The sequence below is a fragment of the Poromitra crassiceps genome, assembly GCF_964638095.1.
Source record: "Poromitra crassiceps genome assembly, chromosome: 6".
NCBI classification, from domain to species: Eukaryota; Metazoa; Chordata; class Actinopteri; order Beryciformes; family Melamphaidae; genus Poromitra; species Poromitra crassiceps.
This window is the reverse complement of record NC_139627.1, coordinates 57,668,188-57,685,045: the sequence shown is the minus strand read 5'-3', so window position 1 is coordinate 57,685,045 and position 16,858 is coordinate 57,668,188. Positions and strand designations below refer to the sequence as shown.

At 42.8% G+C, this 16,858-nt stretch overlaps 1 protein-coding gene across 1 annotated transcript in view; it reads right to left on the bottom strand.

Moving 5' to 3' along the window:
* LOC310777988 (uncharacterized protein) overlaps positions 1-7,458 on the bottom strand; it is a gene marked incomplete at its 5' end in the record, with an annotated part of 57,978 nt that extends 50,520 nt beyond the window's left edge. Inside the window, one exon of the mRNA XM_083638316.1 lies at positions 7,275-7,458. Coding sequence (XP_083494442.1) covers positions 7,275-7,458 — 184 coding nt within the window. The remainder of the gene's footprint in view (positions 1-7,274) is intronic.
* Between the last annotated feature and the right edge of the window lie 9,400 nt (positions 7,459-16,858).

Below are 16,858 nucleotides of genomic sequence, written 5' to 3'. Positions count from 1 at the left end.
TAGAGCTTGAAATAAATGGAGGAGGTTAGATGTGTTTAATAGAGTCTGAAATTAATAAGGTTAGATGTGTTTAATAGAGTCTGAAATGAATAAGGTTAGATGTGTTTAATAGAGCTTGAAATGAATAAGGTTAGATGTGTTTAATAGAGTCTGAAATGAATCAGGTTAGATGTGTTTAATAGAGTCTGAAATGAATAAGGTTAGATGTGTTTAATAGAGTCTGAAATGAATAAGGTTAGATGTGTTTAATAGAGTCTGAAATTAATAAGGTTAGATGTGTTTAATAGAGCTTGAAATGAATAAGGTTAGATGTGTTTAATAGAGTCTGAAATGAATCAGGTTAGATGTGTTTAATAGAGCTTGAAATAAATGGAGAAGGTTAGATGTGTTTAATAGAGTCTGAAATGAATAAGGTTAGATGTGTTTAATAGAGTCTGAAATGAATCAGGTTAGATGTGTGTAATAGAGTCTGAAATGAATAAGGCTAGATGTGTTTAATAGAGCTTGAAATAAATGGAGGAGGTTAGATGTGTTTAATAGAGTCTGAAATGAATAAGGTTAGATGTGTTTAATAGAGCTTGAAATGAATAAGGTTAGATGTGTTTAATAGAGTCTGAAATGAATCAGGTTAGATGTGTTTAATATAGTCTGCAATGAATCAGGTTAGATGTGTTTAATAGAGTCTGAAATGAATCAGGTTAGATGTGTTTAATAGAGTCTGAAATGAATAAGGTTAGATGTGTTTAATAAAGTCTGAAATGAATAAGGCTAGAGGTGTTTAATAGAGTCTGAAATGAATCAGGTTAGATGTGTTTAATAGAGTCTGAAATGAATAAGGTTAGATGTGTTTACTCTAGTCTGAAATGAATAAGGTTAGATGTGTTTAATAGAGTCTGAAATGAATAAGGTTAGATGTGTTTAATAGAGCTTGAAATTAATAAGGTTAGATGCGTTTAATAGAGTCTGAAATGAATAAGGTTAGATGTGTGTAATATAGTCTGAAATGAATAAGGTTAGATGTGTTTAATAGAGCTTGAAATGAATAAGGTTAGATGTGTTTAATAGAGTGTGAAATGAATAAGGTTAGATGTGTTTAATAGAGCTTGAAATGAATAAGGTTAGATGTGTTTAATATAGTCTGAAATGAATAAGGTTAGATGTGTTTAATAGAGTCTGAAATGAATAAGGTTAGATGTGTTTAATAGAGCTTGAAATGAATAAGGTTAGATGTGTTTAATATAGTCTGAAATGAATAAGGTTAGATGTGTTTAATAGAGTCTGAAATGAATAAGGTTAGATTTGTTTAATAGAGTGTGAAATGCATAAGGCTAGATGTGTTTAACTCATTCATGGCCAAAGACGTCTTTGACGTGTTATCAGAAATAGCCCTCCCAGCCAATGACGTGTTTGACGTGTTTTTCTTTTTATTAGTGCAGCGCGTAGTTCAAACACTTCCCCAGCCTGTGACATGTTATCAGGTCCCTAGCCTCAAAGCTAAGCCGACAACACGTTATCAAACACATACCGCAGCTGTTGTTTTGAAATGAGCAGGAGCAAAAACAGAAAACAGAGAAACGCGCTTCCTTGTGCAGAGGAGAAACGCCATTGAAACACCCCTCGGCGCGCTGCACGAGCTGATCGGCTTGCTGCAGGGCAGCGGACATCGATCGTTCGCGGTAGTCAAACCCGTGACCAACATGATCGATCCTGGTCCCTGGACCCCGTTCCTGTGTCCCAGCCCGAAAGAGACGAGACGGAGTCACAACTGTGTGAGGAGGAGGAGAACAGCAGCCTCGCCCAGAAATGGCTTTCACACAGAGCCAAGCAGCACGGCCAGGCACTTTCCTGTCGAGGGCGAGGAAGACTGGATTCCAATGCGACAGGACCCGGATGATCTCGCGGTAAGGAGTGTGTGTGTGTGTGTGTGTGTGTGTGTGTGTGTGTGAGAGACTACACTGATCTCTCATTCTATTCTATGATCACACTCACTCTGACTGAGTAAACTGTATTGTTGAATGTAAAAAAAAGCACTTCATGTATATATATATATATATATATATATATATATATATTTTTTTTGTCATTTGTGTCATAACGAATAATATTTACATGTCTCATGTCAATACAGTTCAAAATAAAAGAATTGAGAGCGAGTTCTGCCTGAGATTGTGTGATTTACAAAAATGCCATTTTCTGCAATTTCTCTCCTCAGAGAGACCTTTTTGGTGAAAACAGGGTGTATATAAATGGCTATAAGTAGAGTACAGAACATGCTAAAAGCTCACTTTTTTTTTCCTGGTGAACCCAGAGACGTACATCTTCATTTTGAGGTATTGCAAATCACTTTGGTGCTAATAGATAATTTACTGTGGGTCTTGAAAGATGACCAACAATTATGAAAATCTTTGGCCTGTGCTAAATATTGGCAGTCCTAAACTGGCCATGAATGAGTTAATAGAGTCTGAAAGGAATAAGGTTAGATTTGTTTAAAAGAGTGTGAAATGCATAAGGCTAGATGTGTTTAATAGAGTCTGAAAGGAATAAGGTTAGATGTGTTAAATAGAGCTTGAAATGAATAAGGTTAGATGTGTTTAATATAGCTTGAAATGAATAAGGTTAGATGTGTTTAATTGAAATGAAGAAGGTTAGATGTGTTTATTAGAGCTTGAAATGAATACGGTTAGATGTGTTTAATAGAGTCTGAAATGAATAAGGTTAGATGTGTTTAATAGAGCTTGAAATGAATAAGGTTAGATGTGTTTAATAGAGCTTGAAATGAATAAGGTTAGATGTGTTAAATAGAGCTTGAAATGAATAAGGTTAGATGTGTTTAATATAGCTTGAAATGAATAAGGTTAGATGTGTTTAATTGAAATGAAGAAGGTTAGATGTGTTTATTAGAGCTTGAAATGAATACGGTTAGATGTGTTTAATAGAGTCTGAAATGAATAAGGTTAGATGTGTTTAATAGAGCTTGAAATGAATAAGGTTAGATGTGTTTAATAGAGTCTGAAATGAATACGGTTAGATGTGTTTAATAGAGTCTGAAATGAATAAGGCTAGATGTGTTTAATAGAGCTTGAAATTAATAAGGTTAGATGTGTTTAATAGAGTCTGAAATGAATAAGGCTAGATGTGTTTAATAGAGTCTGAACTGAATAAGGTTAGATGTGTTTAATAGAGTCTGAAATGAATAAGGCTAGATGTGTTTAATAGAGTCTGAAATGAATACGGTTAGATGTGTTTAATAGAGCTTGAAATGAAGAAGGTTAGATGTGTTTATTAGAGCTTGAAATAAATGAATAAGGTTAGATGAGTTTTCACTTTCCCCACCCAGGTTTATCCTGCCGGTCTGGGGATAGTCACAAGCTCGCTCGCTTCTCGAACTGTTGGGCCACCACTGCCACGTTGATGTCACAATATCAAGTGTGACATCAGGGATGTCACATACACTGATCATGGCATGAACCTGACCAAAATGAATAGCTTCAGCACTAGTCAATTTGACACGAAACACAACAAAATAAACTCCCGATTTTGGGGGAAACATTATAATAAAGTTTATCAAGCCAGGTACTGCAGTAGTTTTTCAGTAGTGGTACTCCACACAGTACTAGCTGTGGTTCCTCAGGGCATCCCACCTGTGTTCTCCCTCTCCAGATTCTCCACCTTCTTCTTCTGCATGCTCAGCTCAGCTTTGAGAGCTGCTGCCTCCTTCCTCTGCTCCTCCACCTCCCTCTCGGTGTCGCTCACTCTGTCTCTGAGGGACGACACTGCAGAGTCTTGAGCTGGAAGCACAGAGACAAATCACAACAATCATTTGTGTGTGTGTGTGTGTGTGTGTTTTGTCTTCTTCCAGTGTGGCTGAAAACGTCCTGCCACATGAAGGAACCAGCAAACCTCAATTTCATAGCATACATGTTAATTAACATCTTCATCAACCATTTACTAATATTTGTTAGTACCTTAATTAACATGTAAACCCTTAACAAATGTTAACAAGAGACAAGCAAGTTGCAAGCCTCAAGCCTCCTCCAGCCTAGCAAACTGCACTGCATAATTCAACCCTTGGGCCATCTGTAAATACTCCAACTCTCAGCAAAGAACATTGAATTCTGTCTGGGTTTTCGTGCCTGCTCTTTGGGGTTTCTAAAACGGTGAATCGATTTTCACCATTATAATTCATCAATCAATCTGCAGACTAGTATCAGCACTAGTAAATATTACACAAAACACAACAAAATAATGTACCCATTTTGGGATAAACTATCGGTACTCCACAGAGTACTAGCTGTAAGTAAGTACTAGCTGTGATATGCAGTTCCCTGGGGGTCCCACCTGCGTTCTCCCTCTCCAGATCCTCTGCCTTCTCCTTCTGCAGCTGCAGCTTGGCTCCAAGACATGCTGCCCTCTCCTCTGCCTCTGTCACTCTGTGGTCCAACACTGAACACAGCAAGAAGTTTTCTTCAAATACAAATTAACATCAATGTAATTATTGCCAAACAGAAGCATTTGTATAAAATACTGTATGTAAAAGTCTTTGTATCTCAATGGGACTGACCTGGTTAAATAAAGGTTAAATAAAAACATTTATTTTATTTATTTATCATTTGCAGTAAAAAAAAAAAAAAAGGTAATAAATAAATATAATTAATATATCCCAATATAAGAGGGAGCAAGTGGACTTTGTCTGTCTGTTTGTTTACATTTTTGTCTCACTGATGATGTCATAAGCACATATGTCATCATAGGCAATGTGACATCATCAGTGATGTCATAGGCATTGTGACTTCATCAGTGACAGTGATGTGATCAGTGATGCGAAGTTGAGCAATTGTGCGCTGCACATGCCAATATGAGCAGGCGATTGTGCGCTGCGCATGCCAATAGAGCAGGCAAGGCTACATAGCAGCCAAGCGGTTGAGGCCGTGCGGGGAGCCCGCAGCGGGCGAGCCTACGGTTTGATAGAGCCTACGGTTCTATCATGACTTAAAGCCCTCCTCTGGTCTATTTTGTCATTTTTAAGATATTTCATGTGTTACTGTGTTTTTTCCGTGCTCTACTGATGGGGTCATCCCTATGTTCCCCGGGTCCTATGTTCCCCGGGTCCTATGTTCCCCGTTTTTAACACTCTCCATAACATTTGGGGTGTCTATGCGCTATGCCGACCACCCGCAATGCCGACCTTAGGTTTAGGCGTGAGGGGTGGGAGAGGTTAGGTTTTGGGTTAGGGTCTGGGGGAGGTTAGGAAGGGTTATATGTTCCCCGGTCCCACAAAAACGGGGAACATAGGACCCGGGGAACATAGGTACGCTCCCCTACTGATTAGCCACATTGTTCCCCAGTGTATTTTTTTGACAAATAACCTTATTTTGGGCTCAAAGTCCTAAAACTAAGCTGTTTGTAAAAACGGGTGATGACGTCAGACATTATGTTGTCTAACGAGTGACATGTCATAGACAAATACAATATTTACAGTAAATATGATCTTCCATTAGCTAGCTCTTAGCCGTTAGCCACTACGTTTGCTAACTAAGTGCTCCCCACACTCAAAATGCTGCGATAGTAACTTTTAACCAGTTCGAGTTGTGCTCTTTCAATAAGGTGCATCAGCTTTGATATTTGTTGGCCTGGTTTGTTGACAATAAGTGATATTTTGGCTTCTAAAAATGTTTTTCACTGAGATATGACTGAACCAGTATAGCCGCTACTTCTGTTTTATCACAGACAAAGAGTATACTGAAGACAAGAGGAGACGCTCTTCTGCTTCAGTGGAACAAAGTGTCTTCGGTTGTTATCAATGTAAGCTTTTTGGCACAAATGGTGACGTGCGTTGTTACAGCGCGTGCATTATTATATGTACGTTTTCATCTAACATCAACGTGAAACAGGTAGGAAAAACTGAGTGTAGGAGGGCTTTAAAGATGCAATATGTAACCTAATTATTTATTTATGCACTTACATTATCCCAAATGTTTTCAAAAGTTTGTTATATGTATTCAGAGCGACTCGCTTTTTGTCGATGATGTCATCACCGAGCCAGCTGTTACTTGGATTCTCCGGGAAATTCTAGACAATTTTCTTACTTTTTCAAGTCACATGACTGTCCGTTTTTAGATATTGGTCATTTTTAACTATATCTTTTCACTGGATGAATGTTTTTAGTCATCGGAGGTCTGGATCTTATTCGTTAACGTTAGTTATGTTAGAGAAAGAGAGTAAACAGCTCGCCTTGCGGACATCCTGTATCCACTGAACTCATTTGGAAAGAAATGGTGAGTTTTATCTGCTTGGCATCATGCCAGTACCGTGTGTGCTGGGGTTGGTAGAAAAATGCAAAATCATTCCGCCTTGGGAATAGTGGGCGGAGCCCCGTATAGCCCAGGCAGAGGGAGGCGCCTCTTCAGTATGACAAGCTCTCCTCTCAAACCACCTGTCTGGTGAGGTATCGCCTCACCTTGTCCATAAACCGGGGTTATATTCATAACCTTATGTTTTATCACACAAGGATGGGGGATACCTCACTATATAATTTCTCTCTGGCTTATCTCTCCCGTAGTGTCAGACAGGCTTATCTCTCCCGTAGTGTCAGACAGACTTATCTCTCTCGTAGTGTCAGACAGGCTTATCTCTCCCGTAGTGTCAGACAGGCTTATCTCTCCCGTAGTGTCAGACAGGCTTATCTCTCCCGTAGTGTCAGACAGGCTTATCTCTCCCGTAGTGTCAGACAGGCTTATCTCTCCCGTAGTGTCAGACAGGCTTATCTCTCCCATAGTGTCAGACAGGCTTATCTCTCCCGTAGTGTCAGACAGGCTTATCTCTCTCGTAGTGTCAGACAGGCTTATCTCTCCCGTAGTGTCAGACAGGCTTATCTCTCCCGTAGTGTCAGACAGGCTTATCTCTCCCATAGTGTCAGACAGGCTTATCTCTCCCGTAGTGTCAGACAGGCTTATCGCCAAACCCCAGAGGAGGTCACACATTCCTCATTGGGGTCCCTCTCATGCTATGTGCATGGGGCTGAGACATCCAGTCTGAGAGCCAGCTCACCGCCCTGCAGATGTCCTGGGGAGAAACTCCTCTAAAGAGCCAGCTCACCGCCCTGCAGATGTCCTGGGGAGAAACTCCTCTAAAGAGGGCCCACGACAAAGACATCCCATGAGTAGAGTGCCCACGCACAGAGCCCATGGGGAGGCTGTGTGCCCTGCCTCGTATGTCCCAAGATGATAGCCTCCACACAACCCAATGTCAGAGGCGTTGCTTGGAAATGGGCTTACCCAAGTAAGGATTGGCCCAGGAGACGAACAGCATGTTCCCCCTAGTTGTGTCCATATAAGTGCACAGGGCACGGACAGGGCACAAACTCTGACCCTGCTGTTCCCCAGGAGGAGCAGCAAAGGCTTCATTGATAGGCGAACAAGCATCCATATCCTTATGCATGAAGGCCGAGTTAGGAACCATAGTCACCTTCCCATCATCCCCTGGGGCAAAGTGAGTGCACGAGGGGTGGACAGACAGCGTGTGTAGATCAGTGACTCTCTTAGCCGAAGCCAATGCCAATAACAATGCTGTCTTGAGAGACAGGTGCTTCGGGCTCGCCTCCTGCAATGCTTCAAAGGATGGGGGGGGGGCTTTCAGCCCCCGTAGAACCGCAGCCAAATCCCACGAAGGTACCAGGGTCGTGGAAACGGGGAGGCTCCTGCGTGGGCCCCTTCATAAAGGCATGAACCAGATTACACCGGCTGATGGCTTTACCTCCAAGACCGAAATGGCCAGCTGATAAGGCTGCCAGGTAGACCTTTATTGTGGAAAAGGTTCTGCAGTCATCAAATAAGTTCTGGAGAAAAGTCACAACGACTTTCTCAGAACAAGGATAAGGGTCGTAACCCCATTCTCGGCACCAATCTTGGAACAGCTTCCACCTTTGACCATATAAGGTTCTGGTAGCCCTGCGGTTCAGGATAGTGGCGAGCACTGGTGTAGCGCCGAGTGGAAAATATGGAATGCGCTGACCACGCCCACTAAATAGCGCTCGGCCTGGCGTTAAACGCTTTTTTAAGGCCAGGGGGAAGATAGGGCCCATGCTCTCCAAGGCACAGTCAAGGATCCATTAACTCAGTGTTGCCAAAATAGCTGGTCTTCCATGTGATGTCTTAAAACAAATCTACCTGACCTTCATTCGCCCAATCCTCGAGTATGCCAGCCCAGTCTGTGGTGGGTTGACAAAATGCCTCTCTGAGGAGCTGGAGAACGTACAGAAAAGATGCTGCAGGATCATTGGAATTCCGTCTTCTTCTCTTCCATCTTTGAGTGAAAGGCGTGATGAGGGCACACCTGCATACCCTCACCAACATACTGAAGGATAGCTCCTCCCCCTGCATGGTTTCCTCCATCCAGCCTCAACTTCCACTTACTCTCTCCGCCGGCGCAGAGAATACGTTGTGCCCACAAGACAAAAGACATGAACTCTCTTTTCTTCCTCGCACCCCTAAACTGTTTTATAAATTATTTTATCTTATTTAGTTTATTTAAATTGCCCTTCAGGCTTTATGTTGCTAAATTCATAGCTATTATCTATGATGATTAATCACTGTAAAGTCAAATAGTCTAATTTTAATAAATGAAACTATGAATAAAGTCAATCAATCAATCAGAATGAGCATGTGCCGTGGTCCCTCACTCTGGTTAGAGTGGGGAGAATTAGAGACAGCGGTGGGAAAGCCTAAAGCAGCTCCTGCGGCCAGGGGCGGACTGACACACACACACACAGGCAGGGGCGGACTGCATAATCGGCCACGTCGGGCAAAATGCCCGGTGGCCTGGCCTGCAATTTTTTTTTTTTGCAGGCCAGGCCAGGCCACTCACTGAACAGCAGGCCATGCGCCGCCTACTGGTTTACTAGTGGTTTTATTACTTTATTCAGGGTTAAAGTGGGTGCATCTCATTGTAAAATTGGACTTGGCCCAAATTGGGCTTCAAACGGCCCAAATCGGGCTTCAAACGGCCCAAATCTGGCTTTAAACGACCCAAATTGTGCTTCAAACGGCCCAAATCTGGCTTCAAACGGCCCAAATTGGGCTTCAAACGGCCCAAATTGAGCTTCAAACGGCCCAAATTTTTCGCCGGCACGTCGGCCCGTATCGGCCTGGCCTGCTTGGTATCTAATGCCCGGCCTGAATTATGATCCCAGTCTGCCCCTGCACACAGGGGCGGACTGGGACCATAATAGAGAGCCGCAGTAACAAGTCCGGAAATCATCGATGCTAACAGCCCTGGTTCTTCACAGTTTTCGCCTATGGGAGTTTTGAATGGGTTTTTGGCGCGATGCTTCTAATAATCTCTCTGAGCAACGCTGGCTTAATCAAACCCGAACCAGTGTTTAGTAATATCATCTTCACAGACGAGGACCACTTTTATGAGTTTTGAAGCTTTTACGTGCCGTTAAAAGGACGGCTAGCTAGCAAACGGCTAAATGAGACTACACTTTTGAGTCGATGGGGATATATACGTCAATAACGTCACCACTTCAAAGGGCGAACACGGAAATTCCCTTTCCCTCACCTGGTTCAGCCCGTTCATCCCGGGGTAATCAGTGCACACATCCAACAACAGTCCAGGTTGAGTGCCGACGTGACGTGGAAGCCTATGCGACAGTGTGTAGTTCTGGATTAGCTTAGCTCGAGCATTTTACTTCTAGGGCTCGCATTTACGCTACAAAACTCATGAAAGTGGTCCTCATGTGTGAAGATTATGCGATGGAACTCTGGTTCGCGTTTGATTAACTCATTGAGTGCCATGGACGTCTTTAGACGTCCAATTAAATAGTGACGTAGAGTGCCAAGGACGTCTTTAGACGTCCAATGCGTTTTTTTGACGGTGGTACGTCGATCAAAGCCTTCTGCATCTCTTGTACAAATATTGTAGCTATTGGAGGTCTATAACCTATTTTACAGAACCCTTAGGTGGCGACAGTGCTCTCCAGATTACAGAAATGTCAGGAATACACAGCCTGAAATAGCCGTGATCAAAGAGAAGATTCAAGATTCAAGATTCAAGATTCAAGATTTATTAACACATTGAGTGCCAGCCATTTTTTCAATCCTGTAGGTAAGTTGTGCCAGGTTTTTTTTTGAGGATTCTGGCTCATTTTACAAGAGCCGAGGATTATTTTCTGTTAAGAATTCGTGAACACCAATCATCTAAAAATAACTAATAGAATGTGTGCTTTCTCTGTCTAAAAGAGTTAGTTTGCAGAGTTAGTAGTTATGTAGATATTAGCCGTTGAGTACAGCATGGTTTCAGAGATTTTCAGAGAGTTTGGAGATAAATGGATTTTTAGAACCACCTCACGTGCCTGTGATTATGGGTGCCCTTGTCTCCCACTCTGTGCGCTCTCTCTCTCTCTCTCTCTCTCTCTCTCTCCTCTCTCTCTCTCTCTCTCTCTCTCTCTCTCTCTCCTCTCTCTCTCTCGAGAGAGAGAGAGGAGAGAGAGAGAGCGAGAGGGAGAGTTGCTTCAACTCCTCCCTCCGTGGGCGTTCTTCTTGGCTGCAGCGGCCGTCACAAGCTTGTCACCAGTCTCAGTGCTTTGCTGCTGTCCTGTGCCTGTGGCTGCGCGGCCGCTGTTTGAGGAAGTCGGGATGGACTCGCTCGCTTCTTGGAGTTTTGGTTGAGAGAAGCTTTTGCGATTCTGGTCATATTTATGCTGCGTGTTTCAAAGTGTGTTCCACCTGTAATCTATTATGTAAATTTGCAATCCCGCATCGCCAGCAATCAGCGCGAAAACGAAAGCGTTTTCCCCCATCCATTTTCATGAGAATGGCTGGGGTGAGAATGGCGTGACAAGTTAAAAAAATGCTTGCCTTCCTCTAGTCAGGAGAGCACTGTCGCCACTTAGTGGTCGGTAAAATAGATTATACACATTCTCTTGCTCCAATAGTGATCTAGAAGACGTAAAAGTTGTTGATTGATGTCCCACCGTCAAAAAAAAAAAATGTTTATGTAAGACGAGATATCTCGGCTCTGGCACTCAAGCGTTGGATTATGTAAGACGAGATATCTCGGCTCTGGCACTCAACGTGTTAAGTGTCCCAAAAGGGCAAATTGGATTGCAGAAAGCGTAGTACGAAGTACATACATAAAAACAAATAAGACAAAAAGAACATTGTAAAAACAGTCTAGAGCAGCAGTTTAAAGTGCAACACAATAGTTAAAGTGCAAATGACAACAGTAGCAATGATCTAAAGTGCACAGTAGAGATATAAAGTGCATAGTAGCAAAGTGCAGTTCGCTCACAGCAGCACATTTATATCACAAGAAAGAGCTACAATGTATCATTGTATTAAAGCACAAGAGAAAAAACCTCAGTCCAGACCAAAGGGCAGACAAAGTATATAATACATACTGTATTGTACCCCTAAGAATAAATAAAGATAAAAGAATAAAAGAATAAAAGGATAAAATAAATAAATAACAAAATAACAGCAACGGCAGATGGGGAGACATTACATTTGTACCCCAGCAGCGTTCAACGCTCTGATAGAGACAGGCACAAAGGAATTTCTGTACCTGTTCTTTTTAACTATGGGGGCACGAAGGCGGAGCCCGGAAGGAAGCAGCTCATATTCGAACCCGCTCATGCTGCAGTCCAGAGCCATGTAGATTGTTCTGGCTGCAACTGACGGTGCCTGCGAACACAGTCAATCCGCGCACACAACTGAGCCCTTCTGCCTCTGTCTGTCTGTCAGCATAGTTTCTCCACACGATTAGCCGCTAGAAAAGCAGCAGCCGACACTGAAAAGCCAAACCTTTCACTGCAGTCCGCGTGTGGCTTCTCCATGTTGCGCTGCCTGGGAGGCGGCGCACCAAAAGCACTGGTGCGTAGACGCTTGGTGCGTGAGGCTGTGTGTTACTAGTGTGGGGAGGAGTTTTCAGCTGAGGGGGGGAGAGGGGGGTGGGGCACGCAGGGCAGGACACAACTACACCACATCACTACATCAGAAAATATTAGATAGAGTCAGTGAATGTGCTTGAAATGCTGCATTTCACAAAAGGCTGAATATCTCAGCTTATAATTTGAAATGCCTGAAAACGCTGAAAACAACCTATCTTCTCCGGCTCAACTAAAGAACGGAAAATGGTATCAATAAACTTTTTTTTGCTGATGATACAATAGAGCCTCCTTGTTCTTTTTGCGTGTTCGGTGTTTACATAGTAATACACACACAATATTCTGTGGGCCTCGAGAAATCACTGAAAACGCTCTGAAAACTCTGGCACTGGGAGCGTCCGTTCTCCAAAAGTGGCTCGCACTCAATGAGTTAATCTTGCGTTGCCCAGAGACCGTATTTGAAGCATCGCGGCAAAAACCCATTCAAAAATCCCATAGACAGAAACAGTGAAGAGCCAGGAAGTTCGGGACTTCCGCATTCTGCCTACAAAAATACGTCATCCCTGCGGCTCTCTATTCAGGCCAGGCATTAGATACCATGCAGGCCAGGCCAACACACGCAGACACACATGCTGGCCACCGAAGGCCGCCGCCGAAAAATGTGGGCAGTTTGAAGCAAGATTTGGTGAATATAATCAGGGTTGGGGAGTAACGGACTACATGTAACGCCGTTACATAATCTGATTACAAAAAAACGGTAACTGTAATCTGTCACAGCACATTTTAAGATGTGTAATCTAGATTACAGTAACGGGGGTATAGTAACGGCGTTACAGGCGGGATTACATTCGCCCTTGCCTCTTCATTAATTTTACAAAATAACAACAAAAAACGGTGTAGCCAACTGGCAAAATGATCTTGTGATAATAAGAATATGGAAAGAGTCCATTATTGTCCCCATAGCTAAAAACAACAAGCCCAGTTGCCTAAATGACTACCGTCCCGTAGCTTTAACATCAATACTCATGAAGTGCTTTGAGACCCTGGTTAAGAACATGATTCTAAAACAACTTCCAGACTCCTTCGACCCCACCCAATTCGCCTACAAAAAGAACAGAAGCCCTGAGGATGCAATCTCCCACCTGCTGCATGCCACAAACTCACATCTGGATGCTGGAAAGGGGAATTACACACGGTGGCTGTGTGTGGACTTTAGTTCCGCCTTTAACACGATTGTTCCTCAGAGGCTCATCAGGAAGATGAGAGACCTGGAGATCACTCCATCTCTCCTCCCCTGGTACCTCAACTTCCTGACAGACAGGCCCCAGAGGGTGAGGTGGGGCAACAACAACATCACAGGCCCTCGTACCCTGAACATCGGTGCTCCCCAGGGCTGTGGACTGAGTCCATTGTTCTACCCCCTATACACTCATGACTGTGTGGCGACACACCCCTCAACCATCATAGGGAAGTTCGCGGACAATACAGTGGTGGTGGGGCTGATCTCAAATAATGACGAGACAGCCTATCGTGAGGAGGTGGAACACCTAACGTCCTGGTGCAAGGAGAACAATCTCCTACTGAATGTGACCAAGACGAAGGAGATGGTAATGGATTTTAGGCGGAGCAAGAAGACCTCACATCTACCGATTACGATCGACGGGACCCCAGTGGAGGTAGTGGACAGCTACAAGTACCTGGGAGTACACATCAGTGGGGACCTGACATGGAGCGCTCATGTCTCTGCCCTGGTGAAGAAGACGGCAGGAAAGCTGTACCATCTCAGGAGGCTGAGGAAGCACACAAAATCCTCAGCCTTACTGAAAGCCTTCTACTTTGCCACAGTGGAGTCAGTGCTGACGGGCAGCATCACTGCCTGGTATGGCAACTGCAGCGGCAAGGACAGGAAGAGGCTGACTCGGGTCATAAAGGCCGCAAAGCGCACCACCCGCTCCACCTTGCCCCGCCTGGAGGACATTTACCTTAAACGTTGCAGAGCCAAGGCGACAAAGATAATGAAGGACAGCTCCCATCCAGGCCACCACTTGTTTGAGAGGTTGCGGTCTGGGAGGAGAATGAGACACCTAGCAGCTAGGACTGAGAGAATGAAGAATAGCTTCTTCCCTCAGGCCATTAGGGCCCTTGATACCCACAAATAGATGGTTGTGTATGTATGTATATGTATATATATATGTATATATATATGTGTATGTATGTATATATATATATGATGATGGTAATAATGATATATGGTTAGTATATAGTTATATGTATATATGTATATGTGGTTATACAGATTTATTGTTATAGTATGAAATCAAGCACTTTAGATACATTTGCACTTCTTTTGGTATTGTAGTGTGCATTATGTTTATTGCTGCTATGTATATATATATATATATATATATATATTTTTTTTTCTTCTACTGCCTATCAAATTATTGGGGGATTTACGGTGCTATTGGGGGAACCCCCTACTCGGCTAGACTTGAATGCGCATGGTGAACTCTTAGCGTTTATCCAATTTTATCAATCCAAAAAAAAAAAATGTATTCTTAATTTTAACTTCTTAACTTAGTATTGGTTCTTACTATATTTGACTGCACTATGTTTTTAACTTTTGACCGTATTATGTTGTCTTGTCTGTCTCTGCATGTGCATAGTCTTGGAGTGGCTGCGGCCCTAATTTCACTGCTCATTGCTTCTGTGATGCTGTATGTGACAATAAAAACCTTGAACCTTGAACCTTGAAGAGCGGTATGTCAGCTTCATGTGTGGGCGTGCCGATTTCCCCCTCTCCCCTCTCTGCTGCCTGCTCGCTCTCTGGCCAGTCCTTCAGTCCTCCTCCTTCAGTCAGCAGCCCGACAGGGACACAGACAGCTCTGAGAGTCTTGCAAGCCGCCCAACGCTTGTTGGGAAAGCAAATGCACGAAGCGAAATGTGGAAGTATTTTGCTTACGTTGCCGACAGCGAAGGCAAGCCCGGACACATCAAACGAAGCCAGTCTGTAAAAAGTGCTTCAACGCGACGCAGGTGAACGGATAAACATCGAACCAGCCAGGCTATTTCTCTCAGACAGGGATCCCAACTTCTTCAAATATTTCAGTTCAAAGACTGGTTAGCGAATGTGAATGATACAACATACATGCCCTCTTAAGTCAAACGAGTGTGATTTATTGTGTGACAAGCGAACTTATTTCAGCATCGGAGTTTTGCCGACCCCCAAAATAGGGAGGATTCCCCATCCAAGTGCACACGTCACTCCCCACCCGCTCTGCAGTGCCGCCCCGCCCCCCCAACATACAGGCTATTTGACACTATATTCACACATGGAGCGCTCAGGTGTGAAGGGAAATTCCGGGAAATGGCCGATATTGATTTACAGGTAATTTTCCTGTAGGCATGTGTGAAAACGGCTTTAGTGTTTCACGTCATGTTTCAAGATTAAAGCAACAAGCTGCGTCTTCCACTCCACATCATGAAAAATACCCATAACGTAAATTAAAGTGGTCTTAAAAATAACTCTTGTTGTATTCTCCTCAACTTCATGTTGGTATAAACATTCTTATCTGGTTATCAATGGTAAAACATGCTTCATCTAGTTAAATAAGGGTTTTAGCCAGGACTCTTGCAGGACTCCCTGGAAGAAGAGATCTTGTATCCCAATGGGACATTCCTGGATTTAAAAAAAAAGTAATCCAAAAGTAACTGAAAGTAATCCCTACTTTACTTTTAAATAGTGGTAATCGGATTACGTTACTAAGTACAATTTTGTAACTTTAAGGGATTCGTATTTAAAAGTAACCTACCCAACCCTGAATATAATGCTAACGTGATGTTACCTATTTGTTCACTAATAGAATTCAACATTGCCTAGATAACTGCAAGTATAATATGAAGACGTAAAAACACAAACATGCCTCTGTACAAAAGCTTCACAGCAAACTTAATTTAAGGAAGAGTGCAGTGTCCTGTCTTGTCTTGTCTGAGGTTAAATGCAAATACAAAAATAATCAAATCAAACTGCTTCATCTCCACTTTAAACTGTATTGTGCTGCTAGAGTTCTAACGAAGACTAAGAAAGCTGATCATATCACTCCAGTTCTTAAGTCCTTACACTGGTTGCCAGTGTGTCAGAGAATAGATTTTAAAATACTGTTATTAGTCTATAAATCACTTAACGGCCTAGGCCCAAAATACATAGCTGAATTGCTCCCACGCTACGAACCGTCTAGAACTCTTAGGTCAACAGGGTCCAGCTTATTAACTGTCCCTAGGATCAAATCAGAAGGCTGCATTTACCCACTATGCTTCTGCTAGCTGGAACAAATTGCCTGAAGACCTCAGATCTGCCCCAACCTTACTTACTTTTAAAAATAGACTAAAGACTTTTATGTTTACCGTCGCTTTTAACTGCTGACAGCTACTAAGTTTGAGCTCTTTCTGCAACTGCTGCGCCTGTTGCTTATTGCACTTTTTATACTCTTTTTTTAAAGTTTTGTTGTGATGCTTTTAAATCTTTTATTTTCCTGTCAACCATCTTATGTGCTTAATGAAGTTGCTTAATGCACTTTTTATACTCTTTTTTTTTGTGATGCTTTTAAATGTCCATTTTACTCTCTTCTTTTCTTTTATTTTCCTGTCAACCATTTTATGTGAAGCACTTTGAATTGCCTCTGTGTATGAAATGTGCTATACAAATAGCACATTTCATGTGCCAGACTTGACTTGACTTGACTTGACTTGTGCAGTCCTACTGATAATCCCATAAAGCACATTAATGTGAAAGCAATAAGCATAGCCTACATAGTCTCTGTTGTGCCAGGACCTCGAATGTGCCTTTTTTCACTTTTTTACTTTTTGTCATAAATCAGTGCCATTGGTCACCCTTCACGTCTCTGTGTGGTTTAACAAATGCAACCAATGGAAAAGCATTAAAACGAGCTTGTGAGTAAATCTCGTAACGCCATTCGC